The 23,063-nt window shown below is 42.6% G+C and overlaps 4 protein-coding genes across 7 annotated transcripts; 2 read left to right on the top strand and 2 right to left on the bottom strand.

The window, feature by feature from the left end:
- Nucleotides 1–9,257: 9,257 nt before the first annotated feature.
- LOC126628595 (uncharacterized) lies at nt 9,258–12,482 on the bottom strand. The gene is made up of 5 exons (XM_050298339.1): nt 11,840–12,482; nt 11,032–11,294; nt 10,660–10,777; nt 10,293–10,501; nt 9,258–9,835 (listed from the first exon to the last, which is right to left on the bottom strand). Exons 1-5 carry the CDS (start codon nt 12,299–12,301, stop codon nt 9,382–9,384), a joined length of 1,506 nt encoding a protein of 501 aa, XP_050154296.1. The 5' UTR covers nt 12,302–12,482; the 3' UTR covers nt 9,258–9,381.
- A 152-nt stretch (nt 12,483–12,634) lies between these two features.
- Nucleotides 12,635–16,495, top strand: LOC126628597 (V-type proton ATPase subunit H-like). Its single transcript, XM_050298340.1, has 12 exons — nt 12,635–12,787; nt 12,943–13,021; nt 13,174–13,299; nt 13,529–13,631; nt 13,713–13,785; nt 13,881–13,946; nt 14,043–14,160; nt 14,355–14,516; nt 14,602–14,727; nt 14,874–14,999; nt 15,206–15,385; nt 15,948–16,495. Exons 2-12 carry the CDS (start codon nt 12,992–12,994, stop codon nt 16,194–16,196), a joined length of 1,359 nt encoding a protein of 452 aa, XP_050154297.1. The 5' UTR covers nt 12,635–12,787; nt 12,943–12,991; the 3' UTR covers nt 16,197–16,495.
- A 1,260-nt stretch (nt 16,496–17,755) lies between these two features.
- On the top strand, nt 17,756–20,729 carry LOC126628603 (uncharacterized). The gene is made up of 6 exons (XM_050298354.1): nt 17,756–18,203; nt 18,375–18,492; nt 18,855–18,970; nt 19,358–19,546; nt 19,926–20,068; nt 20,236–20,729. The coding sequence occupies exons 1-6, from the start codon at nt 17,974–17,976 to the stop codon at nt 20,415–20,417; spliced, it is 978 nt and encodes a 325-aa protein (XP_050154311.1). The 5' UTR covers nt 17,756–17,973; the 3' UTR covers nt 20,418–20,729.
- A 60-nt stretch (nt 20,730–20,789) lies between these two features.
- On the bottom strand, nt 20,790–22,992 carry LOC126628601 (cinnamoyl-CoA reductase-like SNL6). Of its 4 annotated transcripts, none has more exons than XM_050298352.1 (5): nt 22,436–22,992; nt 21,983–22,182; nt 21,690–21,890; nt 21,148–21,509; nt 20,790–21,055 (listed from the first exon to the last, which is right to left on the bottom strand). In XM_050298352.1, the coding sequence occupies exons 1-5, from the start codon at nt 22,614–22,616 to the stop codon at nt 21,052–21,054; spliced, it is 948 nt and encodes a 315-aa protein (XP_050154309.1). In that variant the 5' UTR covers nt 22,617–22,992; the 3' UTR covers nt 20,790–21,051. The 4 variants fall into 4 exon arrangements, with proteins under 4 accessions (XP_050154309.1, XP_050154306.1, XP_050154307.1 ...); XM_050298349.1 differs by having other exon boundaries at nt 20,790–21,036; XM_050298350.1 differs by having other exon boundaries at nt 20,790–21,036; nt 21,983–22,134.
- Between the last annotated feature and the right edge of the window lie 71 nt (nt 22,993–23,063).

The following is a 23,063-nucleotide window of genomic DNA, read 5'->3' as shown; positions in this document are numbered from 1 at the left end:
TCCTCCACGAAGTCGCAAACCTCCTTAGATGTTAACTCGGCGTATGATTTTGCTTCGACCCACTTAGTAAAGTAATCAGTTGCGACTATTATCCATGCATGCTTAGCAGCTCCAGAAGTCGGCGTGATTTTGCCGATTACGTCCATGGCCCATCCTCTAAACGGCCACGGTTTAATGACCGAATGTAACGATTCGGCCGGGACCCTTTGTATTAGCCCGTGGATTTGGCACTGTACGCATCCTCGTGCAAACTCGATACAATCCTTTAGTATCCTTGGCCAAAAATAGCCGTGTCGTCGAAGTAACCATCGCATTTTCCGTCCGGATTGATGAGCTTCGCAAACCCCTTCATGAACTTCCGAGATCGCCCGAGCACCCTTTTGGGGGCCGAGGCATAGCAGTAGTAATCCATCCTCCCCTTTTCGATATAACTCGTTCTGGTACGTGACATAGTTCGTGGCGTGAACTCGTGTCTTGCGACTATGTTTTCCATTGGGATTGTCAAGGTACTGCATAATGGGTTTTCTCCAATCATCTGGTATTGCCTCGACGGTGCAAACCTCTATAGTATCTTGTCGGTCTAACAACGAAGGTAAAGACATGACTCGAGTGCGTATTACATCGTCGCGCCGGAGGATTTGCTGGTTGACCAAGGCCGGGTATAATTGTCGTAGCACTGGTATTTCTCGGCCTAGCTTGCCCCCCAGGAGTTGTGCGCCAGAGGCAATTTGAGCCAACTCATCTGCGTCGGTATTATGGATCCGGGAAACATGCTCGAACGTAATACCGTCAAAGGACTCGGCCAAATAGCTGGCAACCATGTGGTAGGGTGCCAGGGTACAACTCATGCAGCGAAAAGATCCATTAAGTTGGTTGATCACAAGTTCAGAGTCACCGAGGACGAGGGCACGGGTGGCCCGCAAGTCATGAAGGAGGCCAAGGCCGATGATTAAGGCTTCATATTCGGCCTGATTATTGGTGCAGTCAAAATCCAACTTAAGCGAAAAATACCAACGATCATGATTAGGAGATTGAATGACAACTCCAACGCCGGCCGAGGATGAAGTACTGGACCCGTCAAAATACATCGTCCAATAGTTGTCGCGTGCTTCAACCAGGCCGATTTCGACCTCGGTGTCCCCAAAACCATAGGGGGAAGGATGGTGAGCCAGGAAATCGGCCAATGCTTGGCCTTTGACAGCTTTCTGAGGCACGTATTGTAGGCTAAACTCGGACAACGCCATCGTCCACTTCCCAATTCTCCCTTTTACGATCGGCCGGGTAAGCATGAACCGGATGACGTCGGTCTGGGCAATGACTTATGTGACCGACGGAAGCATGTAATGCCGGAGTTTGGAGGCGGCGAAGAACACGGCAAGACAGAGCTTCTCCACGGCGGAATAATTGATCTCCGGTGGATTAAGATTTCGACTGAGGTAAAAAATAGCCTGCTCTCGCCCGGCATCATTGTCTTGGGCAAGGAGGCAGCCGATGGACTCTTCAGCCGCCGAAATATATAGTTTGAGGGGTTTACCGCGCCGAGGTGGAACAAGAACAGGCGGCGTTGTGAGGGAGACTTTGATTTGTGTGAATGCCGCCTGATGCTCGGTAGTCCACGCAAATGTATCCGAGTCCTTAAGTTTCAAAAGCGTGGAAAACGCTTTCATTTTTCCTGCCGAGTTAGCTATAAATCGGCAGAGAAAATTTATCTTGCCGAGTAAGGACTGCAGCTGTTTCTTCGTAGTCGGTGGTGGAGCACTGATGATTGCACGTGCCTTATTCTCATCGACTTCAATCCCACGATGATGTACGAGGAAACCAAGAAAATTCCCGGCCGATACACCGAAGGCACACTTGGCAGGGTTCATCTTGAGGTTGTGCTAACGCATGCGGAGGAAAGCCTGTCGGAGATCGTCCAGATGTGTCCGTCGGCGTTTAGATTTGACGACAACATCGTCGATGTAAACTTCGACGATGGTGCCAATTAAATCATGGAAGATGGTGTTCATCGCCCATTGGTACGTGGCGCCGGCATTCTTGAGGCCGAATGGCATGACAACCCATTCATAAGTGCCGAGTGCCCCCGGGCAACGGAAAGCAGTTTTGTGCACATCGGCTTCGGCAATAAATATTTGGTTGTACCCGGCATGTCCATCCATAAAGGATAAGATCGCGTGATTTGCCGCGGCATCGATTAACAGATCTGAAATCGGCATTGTATACTCATCTTTGGGAGTTGCCAAATTCAGATTTCGAAAATCAGTGCAGATGCGCAGTGCACCATTTTTCTTTAATACAGGAACGATATTCGCCAACCATTCGACATATCGAGCTGTCCGAACGAATCCGGCTTTCAAAAGCCGAACTAATTCATCCTTGATACTGAGTTGTACTTCGGTCGAGAATCGACGAGGTGGCTGACGGAAAGGTTTAAATCCAGGCTTAATACGTAATTCATGCTCGACCAGAGTAGGATCTAGGCCGGTCATTTCATGATAACTCCAAGCAAAACAATCTTTGAATTCCGTAAGCAAGGCACGAAACTCGTCTTTCATTCGTTGGGGAAGTAAAGCACTAATAAACAAAAGTCGTGGGTCATCGGCCGTCCCAACATTAATCTCTTCTAAAGGGTCCTTAACTAGGGGCCGATGATCTTCGAGCTCGGCCGGGGCGGCTCGAATTTTATCAAAAGGTAATACAGGCCCATTATCTCCCTCAGCAAGGAACTCGACGAGGTTGACGCCCGAATTTGGTTGTTTAGATATCGTATACCAATGGGCCAGCAGTCGTTCCATAGTAGATGAAACCGCGGCCCGGCGTGTTTCCCGATCGGTGTCAAACATCAGCTTCGGGGAGGAAGTTGGCTAATCCGAGTCTCGTCGAATCCTGCTGGACAATCTCGGCGCCAACCTCGATAGCTTTCTGAACGGAAATCCGAGTCGGCCGTCCCTCTTCATTGAAGCCTTGCAAAGTAATGTAACCAACGTGATCGTCATAATACCGTGCTTGGATCATGTTAGCTTCGAAGGGCTGGCTATCGGCCGGATGAACAGTGACCGATTTGCCGTCCCAAAAGACGAGCACTTGGTACAATGAGGAAGGAATACAGCTGGTTTGATGAATCCAATCTCGGCCGAGCAATGCATTATACTCGGTTTTGGAATCAACCACGAAAAAGGCGGTCATGTGGGTGCGACCGACAATATTCACAGTTAACGGAAGTACACCTTTGGTGTGGGATTTGTCACCGACAAAACTACTCATTGTGATTCCTGACGGAATAAGTTCGTCATTTGAACGGCGTAAGGCCTTCATGATGTTCAGAGGCATGATATTGACAGTAGCTCCACAATCGACAAAAACTTTAGAAACTGGATATCCCTCGATGTGAGCCATCACATATAATGGCTTTAAATGGTGAAGCTTGGCCGATGATGAACGAGGGAACAATTCGGCCAAAGCGGCCTTTAGACTATCATCTTTTGTTGTTGACTCGCCTTCAGCAATCGATACAAAATCAACATGGTCGGGTTCCTCGGCAACCACATCTCCATCGAGGAAATTTGGTTGAGCCGTGCTTGATTGAAAATCGGCAGGTAACACATGGACCATACTGATTTCCATATTATCCAGGACTGACGGGCCCATCTGGTCAAGACCCTCCTCGTTCGGTTGGTCGGCGACTACGGACTTAGTTGTCGTCAGAGTCGGACAACGAGACTCTTCTGTCCCTTCTTCAATGACGTCACTCGGCGGAGCTGCTTCGGCGACTTGTTGGTTTTGCATGCCCGCCTCAGGTAAGGTTGAGATTGACAATGTACTTGGGGTCAGAACCTGAACCTGCTCCTGGTAGTGTAGCCGAGCATCCCTAGTGTCGAGATAAGCATCCAGACGAGCAATACGTGCGATTTCATCGGTCGTAAGGCCGAAGAGAGAAACCGCCGAAAATACTTCAAAGTGATATCGTAAATACTGAAGGTCATTCAGCGAGAAAGGAAGGTCGGCTGCATGGATATCGGTGTACGGGTCGACTTCAAATCCAAGGACACGAGCTTCTCGTATGTGCTGGAACCTTGCTTTCAATCCTGGATTTGAGGTCTTCTGGATGATCCGCTCAGCATCCGGACAAGTCAAGACCAGATCAATGGTGTCCTGGCATGCCTTCGGCAAACCATACAGATCGTTGGCCGAATGTTTCTTATGAAATTCTCGCATATACTCCAAAGACTCCCCAAGGAACGGGGGATGCAAATTCCGTCGAATTTTGACTAAAGGTTCTTGTATAGCCGGCGGGGATAATTTGCTTTTGGCCTCTTGCCTGAAATGTTCAAGGCGTGCCTTCATCTCCCCTGGTCGAATGAGAAGTTTGATCCGTTTATCAGCTTCTTCAAACATGGTCTCGACATCTTGATCGACCAGCCGTTTCCCCTGAGCCAACTCTGTCATAATTGCTGGAGGTGGTCGCTCATCATCAGTGGCAGCTGTGTCCTTCGGCCGCCACTTAGGGGCCGAAGTTTCTTGGGCTGCTCGTCGGTGAGCCATGCAATCTATCCGTTGATGCCGGCGTTTCTGAGATTTGGACAACGCAATGTAGACACCCTTCGAAGAATGGTATGTATACCAACGTTGATCTCTAGGCTCGGGAGGCTTGAAGGTCTTTTGGCTCCGCGATGATTCTGAACTGCTAGAATTACGCTTATAGTAATCATCGTCATATAATGAAGCATCAAAATCGAGGCACCGCCTGACCGGGGGTGTCTCTTCCATCCGTACTTTAGGACCGAGCCTCTCAAAAACCCTGTGATGTTGGCCTTCATTGGTCACCTTTTGCCGAGTTGCGGCCACAGGTTGCGAAGAGGGCTTCTCCTCTGGTTCACTGTCGACCTTCGCTCTACATTTCCTGCACAAAACCACCGTCCCACTGTCTTCATCAGTGCTATAATCCATCATAGGTTTGACAATAGCGGGCCCCGTTAAAACCGTAGGTGGTTTGTTTGAACGAAAATCGGCCATGAACCGTGGCCGAACATTCTGATTCCGCGGGCGTTGCGTCTCGACCACTTCGGCCTTGCCTTTCCCTTTGTCCTTGGGTAGGTACGCGTCGACCATATTTACTGTTGCCGTGGGGAACGGATCAGTATCAACATTCATCCTCTTCTCGGGAAACTTCAGTTTGCCATTATCAATCCAGCTTTGGACGTTATCGCGAAATACGACGCAATTGTTTGTCGTATGTTTGCTCGAATTGTGGTATTTGCAATACACCTTTCCTTTAAGCTCTTCGGCCTTAGGAATGTTATGACCAGGCCGAAGCTTAATGATTCTTGCTGATAACAGTTGGTCAAAAATTGCGTCAACCTTGGTAATATCAAAAGTATAAACCTTTGACGGTTTCAATGCTCCTTCAGTGGCCGAACGACTTTTGGCTTCTCTAGAATCTACCTGAGTCAATGCCTTGCAAACGTATGGCTTATCTATCACTATCTCAGCCGCATCCACACTAACGCATTCATCCTCGGTTGATGCATAATTGACAGTAGGGTTCTTGTAAATCGTTCCCCGAGTTGGAGTCTTCGAAGTCTTTTCCTCGCGGAGCAAATAATCATACTGCTTAACATGTTGGGCTAATTCGTACATATCCCGAAAATTTGCCCCCAAGAATTTCTTTTTGTATTCAACGTCGAGGCCGTTCAAAGCAAGCCTAACAAATTCGACATCGGGTAAAGGCACTCGACACCAATTCCTAGCTGATTTGAACCTGGTAAGATAATCCATTGGTGACTCATCAGATGCTTGAGCCATCCGTGCTAATGAAGAGACTGACATCTCCATCCCCGGCCGATAAAACTGCTCGTGGAATTTCTCGACCAACTCCTCCCAGTTTTGGACGGAATTAGGAGGAAGATTGATGTACCAGGCAAATGCCGAGCCGGTCAATGAAAAGTTGAACAGCCGTAACTTATGGAAATCATTATTAACATCTCCGCATTGCGCGGTGAAACGAGCCACGTGTTCCAACGAAGACAGGGACGATTCACCGGCGAAAAGACTAAAATCTGGGATCTTGAAACCCTTCGGGTATCCAAACGTTTCCACGTAAGCTGGGTATGGATGAATAAACTTGGGAAACTTCGGCCCTTTCTTCATGGCCGAGTCAATCATCCGCTGAACTTCGGTCATATCAACAGGTGTTGCTTCGATCCTCTGGTCGGTTCTGTCTGACCTACTATTCGACCATCCTCCTTTTTCCAGGTTAATTGGTTTGAGCGGAGCAGGAATAGGCTCGGCCGGTACAATCGATACCGGGTTATTTCCTGGTGGACAATGTTGGAGAAGCTCGAAAGGCCTGCTGCCACCAACTTTACTAACCAGCATTTCGAGCAGCCTGGTTTGTCGATCATTGGAATTGAGTATCGCGTCATGCAGCTTGTCAATGCCTCGACTGAATGTCTGCTCGACTGACCGAGACTGCTCGTCTAGTCGCTTTCGGAGAAACGACCTCATTGGTGGGTCAGATCCTTCACCACCATCCTCATCACACTCCTTTACTATCCCTTCATTGAGAACGCATGTGTTTCTGTTAGGGATTTCTAAACCACGGAGTTGACCGCCGAGATTAACTTTTCTCTCTCGGCGAGTCGCGCTCGTGGACTCAGGTGTCACAGCGCTAAGGGGATTCTGCGCCTGCGGCACACTTTGTCCCAGGCTTTGATTCGGCAAATCGGTTGTCGACTTTCCCATAGTTGTTTTCTTTTTTACCGATCGTGTTTCTATTGGCATGAACTTCGTAGTTTAGCACTAGGTCCCACTGGGCATGCCAAAATGTTGACCCTAAAAACTACAAAGTCTACGTGGCGCGCAGGCCGAGTAATTAATGAGCTAACTACGTCCTTCGGTGAATGCGGGGCGTGCCAACTCGTCGGCCGAGCTCGGCCGAGGAGTAAATTTGTTGATGTTGTGTTGGGTCGCGCTACTGACTTCTGCGTCTTGCGATTGCGGCCGAGAAAGGAACACGTCTCGGCCTCTTGGGCTCTCGAACCTGAAGACAAGGTTACTATTCTTACGAAGTTCAATATCAAATTCGGCTTTCAATGTGCCGAATGTAATAACTGTAACACCTCACTTCGCCGAGAAGGCTGATGAGATGACCTCGACCAATAAGGGTTCAGAAACCCTTTTCGACCGAGACTTGGATAGGTAATCAACCGTTCTCGCCGCAGTGCTGTTGATGCCAACGAAAGATACTGCAAGACCGATCGATTCTACGGTGACAGAGCTATCTATGCCGACTTAAGATATCACCGGTTGCTTCCACAGTGCTGTTGATGCCAACGGAAGATGTGTCAGCGAACAAGGAAAATAAAAATCTCAAGTTGTTGAGAGAGTTTGCGCAGGGCAATTGTGTGTTGATTTGTAGGGGGTTTGAAGGATGTGCAACCTCTTCTATTTATAGCAATGGCTCCCCCCAAGGTCGAGTTAAAAACCTACTCGGACTAGGTTTTCTTCCCTTGATCAGCATCAACTCGACCAGTCCTACCTTCACTAGGACTGTGAACCTAGTCCCTAACTGAGCCGGATTCACTTCCGGGTCCTGCCGAGACTCCTTATTGCACTAGGATTCAACCTCTTGCGTTATGACCTAGCCGACCTAGGTTTGGAGGCCCACGTACTGAACGATCCATGGTATTCTTGCCGCAAGGCCTTCCGGGCCGAGAATGACCCTACACTCGGCCCAAACTGTTATTTTGGGCCCAAACACAATCCTAAACCAAAATTTTGGTATTCCCAATTTTCGGGATTCCCGATATATATTTGGTATTTCAAGATGATTCGATATTCTCAAATTTCATACAAATTGAAATAGCAATCATTCATACCAAGTTAAATTAGCATGCAACCAAAATAACATAAGTAACAAACCCAAAAGCAAAAAAATAAGTTACAAACCTAATATGTTCGAAAACTAACAATACAATTTTTTTTTATTTTGTGTTGAAGAAATATACACATTTGTGGGAGATTTGTACCGCCAGATGTGGCAATAAAGGACTCTAGTTACACCTGTAGACCACACCAATTATATTGCTACTAGTATTTAGCAACAGTTTAAATGTATAATAATATATATATGTATGTTTTGAATGTATAGATGTAAGATAAAAGGCATCACAAATTCAAACAACATGATAACCCCTTTTCCTAGGTCGTGTCTCAGTGTGTTTGAATGTACATTATAGAAAAGTGCTACAATGGAATTCAAAACGCTTGCATGCATAAGCCACTGATTAGTAGGCTTGTTCTTATAGTTTTTTATGAAACCTCAACGGCACAAGAAAATTTATTAATCATAACACAAAAAGATACAAAATAATTTTCAAAACTAACTACAACACAAGTTATAAATTAAAATATGAAACCATAAAGCGTAGTTTTTATTTATTGGATCTTACCCTAGGCATAACATGGAGTCCAGCTGCATTGCTTGAACGAAATTTTGATATGTTTCTAATTGCAGCCCTTTTATTTAAGTGGCCATGTCCCTTTTTCTTCTAACCCGGAATTTGCACTTCAGTACAAGTTGCAAGCATAAAGAAGCTAACCTTTTGCTATTTTATTTTATGTTGCAGGCTGCTTTTATATATATATATAGGTTCGGTATAGGATTACCGAAAAATTGAGTAGACAATACCTAATTATGAGCCAAAATTTTGGGATTGGTTCAATATTTCATCCCGATATTTTCAGGCATTTTGGGACTTTTTTGGTTTGGAATCTAGATTTTTTTTGTTTGGTTCGAGATTTTTGGGAATTTTTTCCAGTCCTAAGTGAAACCATTGACATTTAGAGTTTGAGAGGGGATAACACCGACACCAATGCTATGGAACGGATCCTACCCTAGAATACAAGATACCGATTGTTCCTAGTAGAGGTGGGCACAGTTCGGTCAGGTTGGTTATTCAGCTGGAACTCGGCAGCGAACCGACGGAATAGAAAAAAGTCAGTTAAATAGGCCAGCGAAGTCCACGAGTGGCGAAGTACTGAAAGACATTGGAAACGACATATAATAAGAGAGAAATATTTTAAACGTGTGATATATACATTATTGGACGTGTGATATATGCAATGCATGGTACCATAAGTCACTAAGAGCAAGATGGAAGATTAGTTAGGCGGCGGCCACAAAAACTCATACAATTACAAAGGTAAGCTTAGGTTAAGTGATTAGGGTTTCTGTCAAAAGTGCCTGGAGCTATAAATTAAAAGTTTTGCTTCCAAGAGAGCTTTGCATTGCACCATAATGTTATACAATAAAATGTACAAATATGAACGAATACATCTCACAAAAGAATTTTGCGAAATCAACAAAGGGTCCTAATTAAATTAGAAGCTGGATAAATGATCTGATCCAATGTCTGATCTAATGCGGGAACTATCAACATGGCATGCAAATGATTCTGCCAACTCTACTGCATCTTGAACCCTAAGTCGTGTGCCCTGCTGCCCCACCACTGTGGCTGCAACCCTTGCCGCTAGAGTACCTATTCCTTTCAAATCTGACACTCCTCGTAGAATACCATACAAAATTCCCGACGCATATGCATCTCCAGCACCACAAGTGTCCGCTGGTACACATGGAGAAGGAGGAATATATACAGCTTCTCCTTTTACACCAATGTAAGACCCTCTTGGTCCATCAGTAACTGATGCCAGGGGAACAAAATGGCTCAGATACCTTGTAGCTGAAACGGGGCTCTCCTTTGAGGAAAAATGGCAGAATGCTCTTGCTTCGTCACTGTTTGCAAAAACAATGTCCGCATAGTTTCCAACAATTTCCCTGAATAAAGTTAAAATCACGTAAATCACTGTTCACTCCACGAATGTATACCAGAACACTCCCAAGTCCCAAATATCTTAACCACCATCCATGCATGCTACATGTCACAAATGGTGTAGTATTGACAAAACCAAACGTCCAATATTACAACACTATTTATCAATTATACTGCTAAGGAATTCATACACCAGTCTCAGATGAGGACATGAATTCTTTCCAATACCTTACACACAGGGACCCACAAGAACAATGATGGTAACTTATCATCGAGTTTCTAATGCCTAAATTATTTTAAAACTTTATTCCCTATATGCAATATAACAGAAATCATAACATTACATTCAGTTGTGTTTTGTGTTAAAGCATGAGAGCCACCACAATATATGGCTTATTGAGTAAAGTTTCAATGTCATATATAAAATGTACAAGGATCATGCCGTAAACAAATTAACAATACCAGAAATCATCATAGTGTCTCTCAATGCAGGAGACATCTGATGCTGTAACTGCAACCAGGGCACCGCTCTTGCGTGCTATTTCACATGCTTTTGTAATTGTTTTGATTGTATCAGGAAGTTCAAATAAATAACCCTCGACTACAAATATTTTTGTATTGCAAACTGTGCTAGCCAAGCATGGATCATAATTAACAGTTGAAGATGTACCCTGGGACCATTAAAACAGGCATATTAGGGTCTCATTGATTCACCTCATAAAAGAGATACATGAATAAATCATAAATACTGACGAAAGAATTAACAGCAAGAAAAGAACATAAGTGTCAGTAATATCGTAAAGCTTTTAGTCATCAAAACATATTTGACCTGATATGCAAGCATTGTACGCTGGGCATCTGAAGTTGTGAGAACTATCACTGTCCCTGTTGTCCCATCCTTGATAGGTTCAGAAAGAAAATGCAAATTCGCACGACGTAACTTGGTCCTATACATACGTTGTGAAAGATTTTAAATTTTGTCAGATCACTCAACAAAATATTAAATAACCTATAGAACAGTAACCAAATAGTTGAAATTTAAATACAAGCTGAGTGCCAATGACTGATATGGCAACCTTCAGTTATGTGATAATTGCTATATTACAGGTGATTTCAAAAGAAGAAGATAGGATTGATCCCTATATTGTAGTGATAATCGAAAAGCAAAAACCCTACAGAATTATGGTTGCAAGAGCCTGACCTGTAAAAATCACCCAATGGATCACTCCCGACACTCCCTGCCATAGCTACATTCAAGGTAGAGCCTGCAATGGAGCCACTACCAAGCCTTGCCAAGGCCACTAAAGTGTTGGAAAGAGACCCACCAGCAGCAGCCTTATAGCTACAACCATCCATAGCTCTCAAAACTCTACCTCTCTCTTCATGATTCACAAGCTTCCTTGTTCCCTTTTCCAATCCCAATTTCTCCAGGAACTCGTCATCAACAGTCCCAGAAAAGTCGACCTAGGAGGACATCATAACAAATGCAAGAATTAGTTTATATCATTCCATACCAAATTAACATCTTTGCACACTTAGGTCAGCTTAGTACGAAGTACCACTCTAATTCCATTAGAAACTTGAACAGCATAAGCTATAAGATTCAAAATACAATTTTCATGCCCACCCGTTAATTCGCTTGGCTACAACAGGGCCTGGGGTGCAGGTAAACGCAACTCTTAACCACATGAGATGAAAGCGATTTGCAAATAAAGGCAAAGAGTTTTGAAATAATAGTAATCAGTTTTTTTTGTGAACCCTAATTCAAATGACGTATGTGGCGTGTGTGATTTGAAAACAGAAGACTGAAATTACAATCCTTGTTGTTTCTGTTTGGTTATATGAATGCTGTCATAAATCAAATATCAAACAAAGGGCGGGTGGTTGTTTCCTGATTTCGATTGTTTTCCTAAAACTGAAGCAAAGCAGCAGCATTCTAATTTGTAATTCGTAACCGGAACACAGAATTAAGCAAGCAAGCAAGCATTGAAAGAGAAGAGTAAAATTACCATGGCTTGTCCCAGGCCCAAAACGTCCCATCTATCAGGCGACCCAAAATCCCCGTCGGCATATTCTTCTTCCTCCTCATCAGTATCAGCAGAAGGACTTTCATCTTCATCATCGTCATCAGCGCTCTCAAAGTGATCAGGTGAGCGAGCTCTAAAGCTACAGCAGCAGCAGGAGGAGGAGGAGGCGCTGAGAAACCCACGTGGCCCTCTGGTCATGGTTGCGGTTGCGGGGGTGTGATGGAGAAAAGCAAAGGCGGCAGAGGAGCTGGAGGAGGAGGAAGTAACTCTATTTTTTGAAGAAGGACGCGGTGGATAAGGCGCGGGGAGAGTGGAAGGGGGGTATAAAAAGACAGAAATGCGAGGGGAATGCGGAGAATAGAGTGGTGGAGAGCAGCCCAGGGTCAGGGCCGCACTCGTGGCGCCGATTATGTGCGGAGGAGAAACAACAACCGATACAGACATCCTCGCTCGCTCGCTCGCTCGCTCCTCTCTCTATCTATCTATCTATCTATCTATTTACTTCTATCGAAATTTTCAAGCACTCGTGCCTCCTATTCGGAAGACCTCTTCAACCCCAACTTCTTCAACTTGTTTTCATTCCGTTCAACCGTCAAATCTTCTAATATTTTCAACTTTCCTTGCATCTTTTTCCATTTATTTTATTTTATGGTTCTTTTCATTTTTTGTTTCATAATTTGATTATTATTTGTATTTGGGTTGGGTTGGGTTCGGCTACTATCCAGTTCACTCATCCCCTGGCATTTTTAGCTTCGGCCCAACCCATTAGTCCATCTCCATAATATGGTAAAGACAAAAGTACTTACTACGTTTCGCGGTCCCATAGGGCCACGTACACAAAATAAACGTAATTGCGGTTGGCCTTCTCGCGTTTCGCCCTCTCGCGAGTCCATACGATACGAAGCCACAGATAGACAGAGACACAGAGAGGTGAGCCCCCGGCCGATCCAGAATTTTAGTGTCAATTACCACTTAAATTTTATACTTTCGCATTGTTTCAATTCATCTTGCTGTAATCAATAACTGAAATTGTGGAGTAAATCTGTCTGATGCATCGATCTGGCTGTTTATTTCTCCATCTCTAGGTGCTCGAATTGTTGAAATTCTGAAACTTGATTTTGTGTAATTAGAGCAATGGACCATGCTGAGCTCACCACCGAACAGGTTCGTCCTCCTTCCGATCACTTGTTGCCATACTTTCCATGGGAATTGGGAATTACAATTCGCAAATCTCATCATTGGATCTGTCTGTTTTGCTTTGTTTTGTTTTGTTTTGTCGAAGAAGCTGTTTGATTTCCCATTTTTTCCTTGTCAAGGTTTTGAATAGGGACATCCCATGGGAGACTTACATGACCACTAAACTCATCACTGGAACCTGCCTTCAGCTCTTGAGGCGCTACGATAAAAGATCCGAGAGCTACAGATCACAGCTTCTCGATGATGTAATTCCGCCCCCTGCTCCTTCCATGTCTGTTTTACTTTTGCTTATCTTCATTTGTACATTCATCCCACACTACATGTTGCTCGATGCTGCCTGGCTTCATTCCATGCTTTGCTTTTCCTTAATCTTAGTGGAGATATCTTCTGGATTGGCTGAAAAAAAGATTGATTTTTCTTTGTCTTCTGGTTTGTATCTCACAATGATGTTCGCAAGCTGTTCAAATGTGGCAGGATGGCCCTGCTTATGTTCAAGTGTTTGTAGGCATTTTACGTGATATTTTCAAGGAAGAAACGGTGGAATATGTCCTTGCTTTAATTGATGAAGTGCTTACAGGTAACAAACTGGAACATCTTGTGGATTAAAGATTGCACGCCTGTTCGTAAATCCATAAGCTTTTCTCTTCTTTTTTTGTAGCTAACCCAAAAAGAGCAAGATTGTTCCATGATAGTAGTCTTGTTGATAAAGATATCTATGAGCCTTTCTTGAGGTAAGCACATATTTACCAATTCTGTGACACCCTAAGTAATAGTTTTGTCTGTGCAAAGAAAAAAAAAACCACTGCGTTACTGCGTTTCTTTTCAGGTTGCTCTGGAAGAGTAATTGGTTCATACAAGAGAAGAGCTGTAAGATACTTGCTTTAACAGTGAGGTACTCAAACATGACACACATCTAAAGTGAAATGCAAATATGTAAAGAATCAATAGAGTGCGCTTTATTTTCATTAATGTTTCTCTTTTAATATAGTGCCAGGCCAAAACTCCAAGATGGCTCTTCTGCAAATGGAGAAGCCTCAAATTCAAAGAGAAAAATAACTACTATTGATGATGTGTTGAAAGGATTGGTGGAATGGCTGTGTGCACAGGTATGCTTTCAGCTTCAGGTTACACGTTCTACGAAGTGCAATAGAGTACTTTAAAAGTTGTCGGACCAGTGATGTCCACATTTCCTCAAATTTAACCAATCATTCTGTTGATATAGCAGGTATCGCTTAGTGGTTATCATTTTGGATGATATTGGTTGTCTAAACATGCTTCTTATGGTATATGTAATTTGCAGTTGAAGAAGCCTTCCCATCCCAGTCGTGGTATCCCAACTGCCATCAATTGCCTTGCAACCTTACTAAAGGAACCTGTAGTTAGATCTTCCTTTGTTCAGTTAGATGGGGTGAAGTTGCTTGTCCCCTTAATTTCTCCAGCTTCCACCCAACAATCTATTCAGGTAACTCTTATTGTAGACAGCTTCCATATTAGTTTCTTGACTTTGTGATTTTCTTTTTTCTTACAATATATTTTGTTTCAAACAGCTTCTTTATGAAACATGTCTATGCGTCTGGCTCTTATCTTATTATGAACCTGCAATTGAGTACTTGGCTACTTCTAGAGCTCTACCACGACTCATAGAAGTTGTCAAGAGTTCCACAAAGGAGAAGGTGATGATCTTGCCTTTTGGGATGCTATATTGTTTCATTCAAGATTAATTTGTGTATACTTGTCCGTGTTAAACTTGTCCTTATATCAGAGGTGTACGTGTAATTGCATCTTTTATTTGTAATATGGGTTTGGTTATTTGTGGTAGGTTGTCAGAGTTGTTGTTTTGACCCTGAGGAACTTGCTCTCAAAAGGGACGTTTGGTGCTCAAATGGTGGACCTTGGACTGCCACAAATCGTTCAGAGTTTGAAAGCACAAGCATGGAGTGATGAGGTGAAAAACCGAGAGACTGTATGCTTCTTTTGATAGTCTGCATTTTATGTGTCGGACCAAAAGGATCGCATTCAGACTAACTTGGTATAACAAGTTAAATGAAAGGAACCAACTAGCTCGTGGAGCTGTTGTTGTTCTTGTACATGCATTCTTTTAAATTATAAATCATTGGTGCAGTTTCCCTAATGAAATGAAGTTTCTTGTAGGATCTCCTGGAGGGATTAAATCAACTGGAAGAAGGTCTGAAGGATAACATCAAGAAATTAAGTTCTTTTGACAAGTATAAGCAAGAAGTCCTCCTTGGCCATCTTGACTGGTCACCCATGCACAAGGATCCAATATTCTGGCGAGAGAATATTACCAATTTTGAAGAGAACGACTTTCAGGTACTATTTTGTTTCTTGCCCAAGATTTCTCTCTTCTAATTTGCTAATTTTTCTCCTTTTATGGAAGAAATTATATTATTTGCTTAATGTCTGGTGTTGTATACTTTATTTCTGGGTTCTATTGGGCTTAGTTATTCAGTGGGGCTGAACTAATCCTTGAAATTATTTGTCCCATAAGATGTGTCTCCGATGTTGTGTTGTTATTAATCACAATAGGGTATCTGTCATGAGTCCTAGGTTTATAGCTAAAACTTGGTAGTAGCTACTTTGAGCGTGCACGCACAGACACATGCCAATGCATATGGGATTATGGTTACTGGACTACTCAAGGTGTTTCTTGTGTTTTGTTAGTTTTTCCTTGATAGCTCTGTTTTCCGAGACACTGTTGGATTACATTCCATGGAAAAGTGGTAGTGAATTGAGTCCATTACTTGGTTCTAAAGGCAGTATTAAATTATATGCTGAAAGTAATTGCAGATTCCAATGCTCTTGACTCTTGAGTAATCTTTTGAAGAAACACGTGGCTCTCGTAGAACTAATGATGGATGACCTTGTCTTGCAGATTCTTAGAGTCCTGATTACTATCTTGGACACATCCAGTGATCCTAGGGCTTTGGCCGTAGCCTGCTTTGATATCTCACAGTTTGTCCAGCAGCATCCGGCTGGAAGAGTCGTAGTGACGGACCTCAAGGCCAAGGAACGCGTGATGAAACTGATGGATCATGAGAGTGCCGAGGTCACCAAAAATGCCCTGCTATGTATCCAAAGGCTTTTCCTAGGTGCCAAGTATGCGAGCTTTTTGCAGGCTTAGAGATGCATTCCTTTGAATGGCGGAGCAATGAGGCAGCGTTTTAGTCTAAATGGTATTGTCCTCCAAAAGAGATGTTTATGAAGGGCAGGGGTGGCTCTGTCACAGTAGTAGTAGTGGTTTACATATTTATGTGTTTGAGTACTACATTTTATAGGGCTGTTTGGTTATTTGAAAATTCATTTGTTGCTGTGTTTTTTTAGCTTTCTCGGTTGGTACTTGGTACTGACCTGTAGACTAAAATAAATTCCATCTGTAATCCTGCTGGGGGAATAAAAAATACTCTCTGTATTCAGCAGTCATGTTTGTTGTGGAGATTTTCGTTCCTTGATACTTTTACGTAAATGGGTCCGTCCATTGGACTGACAATTATTAACCATGGCAGGGACGCATGACCAGTTGGCCAACCAGACGTTGTTTCACTTGGTTGAATTATTTATTCGAGAACAACTCACATGACACGGTACAAAATCACATGATGTCAAATGCCAATGAAACAAAACGTATGGACTGCCAGCAATTTTTAGATAAGGTTCGGATTCAACACATTGGATGATAACAGATAGTGAGATAGACTATGATTTGCTTCCAAAGGCAGTTGAATTCTATGAAGAGAATGGGCATGGAGGAGAAGAGAAACCGAGAATGGAGCTTGCACCGAGTCCATGTGAGGAACCCAAGAAGGAAAACTCACGGGAACAGAATAATAATGTTGTCATCAATGGCAAGGCTGAGGAAAGCTAGAACATGTTTTATTAGAAATATGTAGAATGTAGATCACCCATCGTATCTTTTGAAAAGAAAATATCTGAGAATGTAACGCTTACTTCTTTTTTTTCATCTGTTTCTATGGTAATAAGCGCATGAAAAAGTTCGAAATTCGTGATAGTTGAATATTAGCATTTATCTGGATCAAGCCACCATGCCATATTAATACTTATGCAATCTCCAACCGAAAGATCTAGAGGGCAAGAGGGCTGAAATTTGCCTAAAAATCATCTCCAACCGAGAACCAGACCAAATGGCTCATGAACTCCATTGGACAAAAAAAGACCAAAGGGCCAGCCAGCCAACCCGAGCCAGGCCACATGATGACATCATATTTTTTTTTTTTTTGGCCAAAATTTTATAAAAAATATTTAATTATGGGTTTAGATTTTTTGGGCCAAGAAAGGTGATTTGGTCAAAGTTGAGGTGTTCATTTTATAAGCATGTTTCCTTGCTCATTCATCTCCCACGGTCGACGTGGGACAATTATAATGGGTGTAGTTGTAGTTCCTTTCATAAGCATGTTCCTTTCTCAATTTATTTTAAATATTTAATTATATTACGTTTAATTTGTTTAGCCTTCGATTGGAGACGATTTTTTATAATAAAGTTAAAATGAGCTCTTTGACCAATTCGATTAAAGATGACCTTATGGACTGCAGACCCAAGGCCCTTTCATAAGGACTCAAATCAAATTAAAAAACGCACGTCAATAAATATGAACCGATAGAAAAAGACACAAAAATAAATAAAACCCAGAGAAAAATAAAAAGAGCGCGTTAAGCAAAGGAAGAAAGCAGTAATTATCTCCAATCTACCGTCGGTCGTCCTCCGACGCTTGAAATTACTGATGAGTCCTTTCCCCTTTCCAAAGTCTTAACTACTACTTTCACCAAAATCAGACGAACGCGGCGAAGAAATTAGAAACTTTTTAAAAATCTCACGAGTTAGAAATTTAGAATTCAGAATTGAAAGCGAGAATTGAGAGAGTGTATCGAATCGAATCGAGAGGATGTGGTTAGAGATCATCTGCGGGCTGATAATATACCAGCTGTACAGGTGGTTCGTCTCCTCCGATGACGACGACGTCTTGGACCTGGAGACTTCTGATTCCAAGGCTCTCTTCTCCGTCGGTGACAGGCTTGCCAAGCTTTACGGCGGTAAGGTCTACGTTGGCCTTCGCATTCCCGATGCTGATACCGCTTCCCCTCAGACTATCGATTTGGTCCTCGTCTCCGAAGGGTAACCCCTAAACTAAACCCTCCTGACTCTATTTTTATTATTATTATTTTCAATTGTTTTTCTTTTTTCTATCTATTATGCTGATGGATGAATCTATCTGTTGTTCGTCTTCGTTTGCTTGTGTTTTTTCTTTACAAAAAATCAAATTCAAAATAATAAAAATAAAAAAAGGGAGGCAGCGGTCGTGAGTGTAAAGAATTTATCAGGATTAGTTTCAGTGAATGCGGATGGCAGCTGGGTTTGTGAGGGCTACAGTAGTAATCACAAGGCGCAGCACCTACCCGACCCTGTAAGACCCTTCTTCTTCCCTCCCCTTAATTTAGCATTTTTTTCTTCTCCTCATAAGTCCTAGCAAGCATCTTCATTGCTGCCTGCCAATGTGTTTGTGTGGCCTGTTAAATGCAATCGCGAATCATTTGTAACCGTGTAATACTTTGATTCAAAGGTTTATTTCATGACTTACCATTGCACGGTTTGTATTCTCTATACCTTTTTCTGTATGCATTCTATTTTCGTAGACAATGGCGGCATGGATATTCATTCGTGATCATTTAGTATTACATCTACAGCCCTATCTAGTATCTATCACGGAAATAAGGAATTTGGGAATTTGGTCTTTACTTTTCTATCCTCATTTTTTCTACTTTTCAGGTGTTGGAGACCAAAAAACAAGCTTCAATTCTTGAATCATATTTAGAACAAAGAGGAGTTGCTTTACCAAAAGGATATTTGTCTTGCAAAGTAATCCTTTCCAATCCAAAAGTTTGGTACATCCTGGAGTCCTCTCATGTTTTCAATTGCTCTAATTTATTATTCCTTGGTCTTCTCTGAGTACGATTTCTCTCCAAATTGCTAGTGCTCTGCTTTCTCATGTTTCTTGCTGTCAACATTACTAGTGAACCAAGACTGATTTCTGAACATTTCTTGAACTATAAAGGGGGGGCTTTTAAGAGGTTTTGACATGTAGGTGTAGAAGATATATGTGGTTGAGAGGTATTGACGTTTAAAGCCATGCATTGCAAATTGTTTTTAAGAAGGAATTTTAGGATGGTGCAATTGCCTTTTGAATCTAATTACTTTTCATGCTAATAACATTTCTTACTTTTTCTGTGTATCGAAGTCTTACTGTCTTATACATATTTCTTTTTCTGTAGTACCATTCAGTCCAGCAATTTTCCATCAGAAGTCGTAACCTATGACCAGTGGGTGCAGCTGAAACCAGAACCAAAAAACATGTTTTCTGGTTGGTTCAAAGGTGCCTTCCGTGGTGGAAAGAAAGAGATGCAAGAATCTATGCATCAGAAGCTTGATTCCATTCTTAGTACAGCTCCAATGTGGGATAGGTTTGTTGCCCTTTACTTAAAGTTTTCTGTTCAATTTTCCTGGGAATTGGGATTAGGTATTATCTTATAAGCCATGGTGAAGCCGGCTCAGAGCCAACCCCATATAATTCACAATTATGAAACTCCAACCACAGGAATAAATATATGTGTAAGCAAATATGTAAAATGTTAATGAACCAACTACGAGGAACTTAAGGGTCGAATTCCTTAACACTTGAGGCAAAGTCAGTGGGGATTTAGGCCTTTCTTAACTGTCCCGAGTCTAATCATTGAGTCATTTCTTTCTATGCAAGTTGGAATTACAAAGAAATAGGCTGTTTGATACACAATGAATTCATTTATGTGGATGCTGTTTAGTGTTTTTTTTATTGGCCTGCAGGTTGGAGCTCAAAGGTAGTAAGTATGTTCTTGGAGAATTTCTAGAATTCAAGGGTAAGCAGGAAGATGTTCAGGATTTGAAATGTATCAAAAGATCAAAAATTGGCCGCCTTGTAGTCCAAAAGACGAGCATGCTTGGATTTGGTAATTCCCCAATTTCTTCTTCTCTCTCTGTTGAGTATTATTTATGCTGAAGTATATTAAACGATCAAGGATGCAAAGGCATACATCCTGATTGGAATTTTTCAAGCTTTGGAATAGACATTGCATTTAGCCACATGCTTAACTATTGGCCCCTTTGTTTGTGGCAGCCCCTTCTAGGCTTCAAGTTCTGTACTCTCCTCGTGATTATCGGAGCGAAGGAGCTTCAGCTTCTGAGTGGATGGAGGTAACTGTAAGGTCTAGTACAGAAGTCCTCTTCCAGCCAGAAAATTCTTCTAGAGTACGCAAGTTTAAGCTCTCTTCGATCGTCTCTATGTCACTGAGTGCTTAAAGATTCCTCCTGCTGAGTATACATCTACAGATCTGCAGGTAGGAAAAAGTAGCCTTGAATTATCTGTGTAATTGTCTTGACTCTTGTACCGTTGTTGATTTCTTTTGAATGTGTGGGGCATATGGAAATGCTAATAGGAATTTGAGTTATGCAATAAATTGATTTGGAGGAAAAATACTCGGGTGCGACTGTATGTGTGAACTGTAACATCATGTGGCAATGTCGCACCCAACTATTTCTCATTTTAGGCCATTGTGAAACTTGTGTTGAAGAATCAATGATATGGTATAAACTAGAAGGATCCAAACATGAGATGCTGCGTGTTGCATGTGCATGCGTTACAAGTTAAGAGTAGGAAAAGCGAAGATTGGATTGGTTGAAAGTGAAATTCCCGTTAATAATACTATATATAGATAAAGCAAAAAAAAATCTACAAATTCTTATCAAAGCGTTTATATCTAACGCACCCTTAATTCACAAGCATTCGACGTTTTGGTATCAACTGTAGTAAAATTAATGGCTGAGTTGAAGGGTGGTGTCAAAGTCGACCATGAGTTTGTTTAGTTTCTCGTTGCTTATCTTCTGTTGGTACACCACCATTGTCTCCGTCTCCTCGAAACTGCAATCGTACTTTTTAACTTTCAACACAAATTGTTTAAATCATTTCACTTCAGACGAGAGAGAAGCAAAGCATGAATTGAAATGACAAGGGAGTGAGAGCAAATCAAACCTTGGGGTTTGGGGTTGGGTTTGCGTTTGGAGAAATGAAGTTTGAGAAGGCGGCAAAAGCATGCGGGCGAGCCCAACGGCATCTTTGTAGCAATTGATGACTCTGTCGAAGCATACGTATCTTCCGTAGGATGACGCCTCTTCAAGGACGGAGATGTGTGCGTCAACAAGGAACTTGAGATCAACGGTCACCAACAGCCCATCTTGGTACATCTCAGCCGTTCCTTTTAGATACGGATTAGTGATGGTGAGATCGGGGCTCATCAACAGCCCGCCATTGACGGACACCATGTTCAGTCCTCGGTCCATTGCTAGAGCCCATGCTGTCTTCTCGGCTAGGGTCTTCGAGAGGGCATGCCACAGCTGATCAGAAACAAATTTAATTCATGACAGTCAGCCTGATGGTGGAGACAGATTGGAACATTTTAATCAATGTAAAATGACTGAGCTGTTAAAATTGAGCTAAACCATACGGGATTGCATTCGGCTCACTTTTATCTACGCAATAACAAAACCGCTCATGTTTATGAAATGAAATAATACCTTGAATTTTTTACAAAAATTGACATCGCTCCAGTTTCTCTCATCAATCTCATGGGAGGAGGACGGCGACGTTGTACGGTCGTCCCTCCAAATCACAGCTGTTACAGAGGATGTAAAGACTACTTTGTGTATGGTATCAGTTTGGGCACAAGCTTCCAGTACGTTATGAGCTGCTCTGACCTCTGCCTCTGCCATAAATTCCTGCATCAAATATTATACATAATTAATCAATGTGGATTAAGTACAGGCAAATAAGTTGGTTAATGGAGTATTGGAATGGAAGGGAGACGTACATCATAAGTGGGGTGGTCTGAAGGAGGCTCGAAGGAGTAGAAAAGGGCAGAGCATCCTTCCAAAGCGTCCATAATGCTGTGGTAGTCAAAGGGGTCTGAACGGAAAACGCTCACTTTCTTCTTCTTTACCAATTCGTCATCAAAACACTCTGCTTCATCACCAACACCCGCACCCGCACCCGCACCCGCACATATAATAACTAATTAAACAAATGGAAATAAATGGAAATCGGAAGACTAAACTCTCAAGAAAAGAGGACGAGTTGCTATGAGCTAAAAGACTTAAATATATCCAGCTTGCTAGTTGATTGGTTTCTATTTAGTCCTCTGACAGAGGATTGGAAGAAATAACATAAAGACTGCATTTCGAAGGAGGAGGAAGAAGAAGAAACAATTCAACGAGATAGTTATAGATTACAGATAAATACATGGGTAATAGGTTAACATACATACTGTGATGGGTTTGGAGTGCAGCATGGACTGCATAGCCTCTGTGCAAGAGGCGATGGACGAGAGTGGAGCCTAGGCGGCCGGACGCATCCATGACGCAGACTGTGGTCGTCCCTGAACATGGACTAATTTCATCAGCACCATCATCATCACAAGTACAAATAGCATCTGCTGCAAGAGCCATCGATGGATGGATGGATCAGATGGGACGGGATGGGATGGGATGGATAGCAGCTATATGGGAATGAGGGAGGGATCTGAATTTCTGAAATATAATCTAGGGAATGCCTTGGGATTTGGATTGCAATTGAATTAGGGGCTATCACATAGTAGCAGCTGCAAAGTCCAAGCACTTAATGGTGGAATTGAAGCGGGCAGATAGGCACGTAGCTACAACCTATAACTAGTACAGGCAAGAGTAGTATTTAATGCGTGGGGGAGGAAGGACTCAGAGGAAGAGTCTCTCTCTCTCTGTATTTATGTAAACAGAAGATAGTTTGGAAGGTGAGCGTTGGGTTGGACCGTTCACCGTTGGAGAAGGGTATGGACACCGCCAATGCAATGCAGAAGAAGACGACATCAATATATAGAATCAGATTATATATTATATGTATACGCGGAGAGAGATGGT

The sequence above is a fragment of the Malus sylvestris genome, chromosome 7 (assembly GCF_916048215.2).
Source record: "Malus sylvestris chromosome 7, drMalSylv7.2, whole genome shotgun sequence".
In the NCBI taxonomy this organism is placed as follows: Eukaryota; Viridiplantae; Streptophyta; class Magnoliopsida; order Rosales; family Rosaceae; genus Malus; species Malus sylvestris.
This window is presented reverse-complemented; position numbering and strand designations above follow the sequence as displayed.